The 4,297-nt window shown below is 36.0% G+C and overlaps 1 protein-coding gene across 1 annotated transcript in view; it reads right to left on the bottom strand.

The window, feature by feature from the left end:
• Window positions 1–3,106, bottom strand: part of LOC112143651 (complement C1s subcomponent) — a 5,650-nt gene extending 2,544 nt beyond the window's left edge. The window contains exons 1-5 of the mRNA XM_024267784.2: window positions 3,031–3,106; window positions 1,990–2,188; window positions 1,705–1,885; window positions 1,129–1,254; window positions 727–920 (exon numbers count right to left, since the gene is read on the bottom strand). Coding sequence (XP_024123552.1) covers window positions 727–920; window positions 1,129–1,254; window positions 1,705–1,885; window positions 1,990–2,188; window positions 3,031–3,044 — 714 coding nt within the window. The 5' untranslated portion in view covers window positions 3,045–3,106. The remainder of the gene's footprint in view (window positions 1–726; window positions 921–1,128; window positions 1,255–1,704; window positions 1,886–1,989; window positions 2,189–3,030) is intronic.
• Window positions 3,107–4,297: the final 1,191 nt, after the last annotated feature.

Below are 4,297 nucleotides of genomic sequence, written 5' to 3'. Positions count from 1 at the left end.
GTGAGGGTGCAGGAAGTTATCTAACTATACATCCACAAGAGGTTATTAAGTCTACACTTTCAAGCTGTTTCAAAACTATCTTTCAATTGTGAAACCTATAAAAAGTCCCCCAGATAACTGTTTTAAGTATAGATATTGACTTGATGAGTCAAAATTGAATCTTTGGTTGATTTATCTTAACTATAAAGCATGGAGGTGGAGGTGTGATCTTGAGGGGGCATTTGGAAGTAAAAGTGCTGTAATTTCACCAATATGACAACCACAACAGTTGCATATTGTCACTGGTACATGCTTAGTTGGACATTCGTGTTTCGAACAGTCCAATAACCAAAAAATGAACCTCTCCAGGAGGAGGGGAGACTAATAGAGCTGTGTCAAGATCAGGACACGTGGGAAAAAGTATTACCTCTTTGAAAAGCTTTCCCATAAATGTGTCATTTAAAGTGTGCTTAAACAAGAGTGAGAAAAATATGTATTTAACTAGCATAATATGCATGTACACGCATCGATTATATAATCATTGTGGAAAAAATGAGTGGCACAGAAACACCAGATACCTAAACTTTACAAAACAGATATTATTTAATCTTATTTTTATTTTTATTGTGTGTGTGAAATCCAAAATTTCAACATAGCTGCATCTAAACTTCAGCTTTTTTTAGTTAAAGTATGAATAATTTAGATTCCTGGAAGCTTTGTCTATAAGTATGTTGATTCATATCTTACCCTCAGTGCATCTTTGCACTGACTATCAGGACCTTGTTGCACGTCAAAAACAGCAGAGAAGCGCAGCACCAGTTGGCGGTGTGGCTCCACAGACAGAGTGAACAAACAGTTGGCATTCTCCGGATATGAGTCAGGCCATGAAGGAGAGGAAATTTCACCTCTGCTCATCCCCGACAGATCCTTGGAACAGCTCACTGTGTTTCAGACAAAAGTGCACCAACATTCTAATTTAAAGTCAAAAGTATTACAACATCAACCTTTCTGCATCTGTTTAAACACTTCTGCTTCTTCCAAACTCCATTTTTTTCACTTCTTGTTTCTGTACTATTTCTTCTTCCTTGATTTGTCCTCGTTTGTCTCACGCAGACTTGTCAGCTCCTCCTGAAAAAAGTTTGTTTTTACCATTGCAAATGTGTTTGTCCTCAGCCAGTTGGTAGCCATGGTGACAGGAGCAGCGATACCCTCCAACGAAGTTGTGACAAAACTGGGTGCATTTGTTGCTGAGGTCATCCTCACACTCGTCAAAGTCTAAAAAAATAAAAGCACTGTCAGATGAAGACATTAAGATCAGCTAACCTGCAAAAAAAAAGGACATGTGACACCTTTAAAACATTATTAGTTGATCAAAAGTTTCACTTGTTTGCATTTATTTAACCTTAAGAGCTTTTTTAGTACTTAGAACTTTTTAAAATCAAAGACAGATATTTTTAGGTGTTAAAGAGGAAATGGCTTTCAAACATCACGAAGGTTCCTGGTATATATTTTTTTCTTTACCTTATTTGTTCTTTTCTACCAATGGGACTTGCATATAGCAGCTAATTAACACAACTTTAACAGTTGCCTAAGAATATGACCTTAATTAAATCAACATAATAGATGTCCATGCAACGTTTGATCTACTATGTCAAGATCAATAAAATACATTTACATTTGTGTATATAAAGTCTTTTATTTGTAATTATTTTTCCTTGAGCTCACCATGGATGGTGTAGAAACCTCTGAAGCCGTGGTACCTCTTCGGGTTTGAATAGTCCGTTTGGAACAAAAGCTTGAGGCAGCCACCAGAGGGGGAGATGAGCAAGGGGTTCACTGTGGACTCAAGTTCCTCAAACTCCACTGTTCCACAGAGAATGGATATTTGATCTTCACCTGAATAAACCTGATGTAAACAAGGAACAATATAGGGTTTTGAACAGAAATAAGGCAAGCTGCTAACAAAGAAAAAGGAAATTCAGGTTAGTGGCGTTCATCAAGAGGTCTGACCTTCAACGCATCATTCTCACAGTCGTGGCTGTCTTCCAGGTCCAGGTGGATGAGCTTTAAAGAGAGGATGTGACCTTCGGGAGCACACCTACTCCAGTTTAAAGTTGCATGAGGAGGGTATCCGCTGGGATACCCCGGAGACTCCACCCACCCCAGCAGCATTGACGAGGAAGAGTGACAGAGCAAGAGGAGAAGAAAACTGAGGAAGAGAAATGAAGTCAAGCAATTGTACCAAAAGTTAAGATGGTTTAAAACTTTTAGCAGACAAGGGGAAACAGTCATAATTAAAACCCTTTAGTTTCTTTTGGATCCAATGTAAAAATCCCTTGACAATGATGCAAACATTTCTAAAATAAGTTGTGATACCATCATTAGTTTTATGCCAAAATTAGTGACTTTTTTATTTTGACAACAATAAATTCAAAATATTTGTAAATCTGCCAACTAATATAAAAAATAAAAAAATAAATCAAAATAAGTAGTCTAAGACGTAATGTGAAAAAGTTGAGGACTATGTCTTGAAAAAAATTAGACCGTCTTCCAAGTCTATTTAAAAATTAAACAAGAGGTCCTCAGAATAAATGCAGGACATTTAAAAAAACCTTTCAACAAAATCCGCCGTAACGAAATGTGCACCGGTGCAATGAGACACAGCCGTCCCCACTGTGTGATTCTTTCCTTTCTGGTTATGAAATTAATAACAACAATCGTATTGGTGTCAATGCAAAAGCAGAGCAGAAAAGAAAATGTTCTGAGATTGGGTCAGAAAATCTTACAAATCTCTCTCTAACATGGTAGCATTTCTTTAAGTATTTGGAGTAAATTGATTATCCTTTTCAAAGAAAAAAATATTCAGCAACACTATTTGTTAATACGTGCAAGCATTTTGAGTTGGAGGACTAACTCAAGACTTATTTTTTACTAATTGATTATCTATTATGATCGATAAAGCTAGAATGTAACGCTCAAGAACTACGTCTCAAAAACTCAAATTAATGGTGCAGCATTTTAAGTTTTTAAAATTTAAAGATTGAATCCCACCTTGATCTCATCATTGTTATCCGATCAAATGTTTCCTCAAATAAACTCTCAGCTTCTCTTCTTCCTCTTTTCTTAATAAATTTACTTCCACCCCCACCCGCCCCTGTGCTCCCCCTTCCTGTCTTACCAAAAAATGTGCACCGATAAGCACAAATCTGGTCTTGTTTTAAACCTGTGTCACCAGAGGACACTGCAAAATGAATGCTCAAATTGAAACCCTCTTTTAGTTCCTCTAATGTCCTCCCTCCTCGGCTTCTTGTCAATGTGGGGTGGCTGTGGTGTAGCGGTGGGGCAGTTGACTCCTGATTGGATGATTGCGGGTATGATTCCCAAATTGCCTCTGGTTAAGGTTGGTACCAGTGTTGGGAAGCAGAGCCTCCATCAGCATGTGAATGGGTAAATGGGACTGTAAAGCACTTTGGGCCTGATGGAAAAGCGCTATATAAGTGTACAACAGTTACCAATGTTACCAACACTGTGGGACCTTGGATTATCAAACTGATTAATCTGTGTCTTGTATCTGGTGTTTCCTAGTTCTTTTTAGACATGCTGATGTAGAACCAAAACAGCTTTCATCCAACACAAGTGAGGAACTTTAGGCCAATATCCAAACTCTATTTTCTGTTTAAAATGCTAGAAAAAGTGAAATCTAAGCAGCACAAATGAATAATGGTATTTTCCATTGCTGTATTTGAAGTCTTCTTTAACCCTAAGGAACCAAAGAGCAACCTTCTTCTGGGCTTTGAAAGTTCATTTGACAAATATAATTGTGTTTATTCATTTTGGATTGCACCAATTGACAAATAAAAATTAGATAAAGAAAAAATAATAATAACATTTAAAGTAAATGAGTGATAAATGATTAATTAAAATTAAGTTATTCTTTTTTGCAGTTTAAAATAATGCAAAAAATGCAAATGTATAAATGACTACAAAACACGTGTGTAAAAGGATTAGATTTACTTGTATTTATTTATAAGATTGTGTATTTATTATTGTATCTATTTTATTTGTCAAACTGATCAGCTTGGACACTGTAGGATATTGAAGTATTGGCATCTAATAAGCTTCATTTGCTTCTTATTATACTTTTTTTATTTGGTTTTTAATTATTTTGTAAATCGTGTAAATAATACAAATGTTCAAATAATTCAATAAACTAATATCAATTAAAAAAAACAATAGTGGACAAATGTGACCCTGTGGGTCCTCCAGGGTTACAGATTCATTTTACCCACAATTCAGTTTAAACCTTGATTTTTGGGCT

This window comes from Oryzias melastigma, linkage group LG16, assembly GCF_002922805.2.
Source record: "Oryzias melastigma strain HK-1 linkage group LG16, ASM292280v2, whole genome shotgun sequence".
Classification (NCBI taxonomy): domain Eukaryota; kingdom Metazoa; phylum Chordata; class Actinopteri; order Beloniformes; family Adrianichthyidae; genus Oryzias; species Oryzias melastigma.
This window is presented reverse-complemented; position numbering and strand designations above follow the sequence as displayed.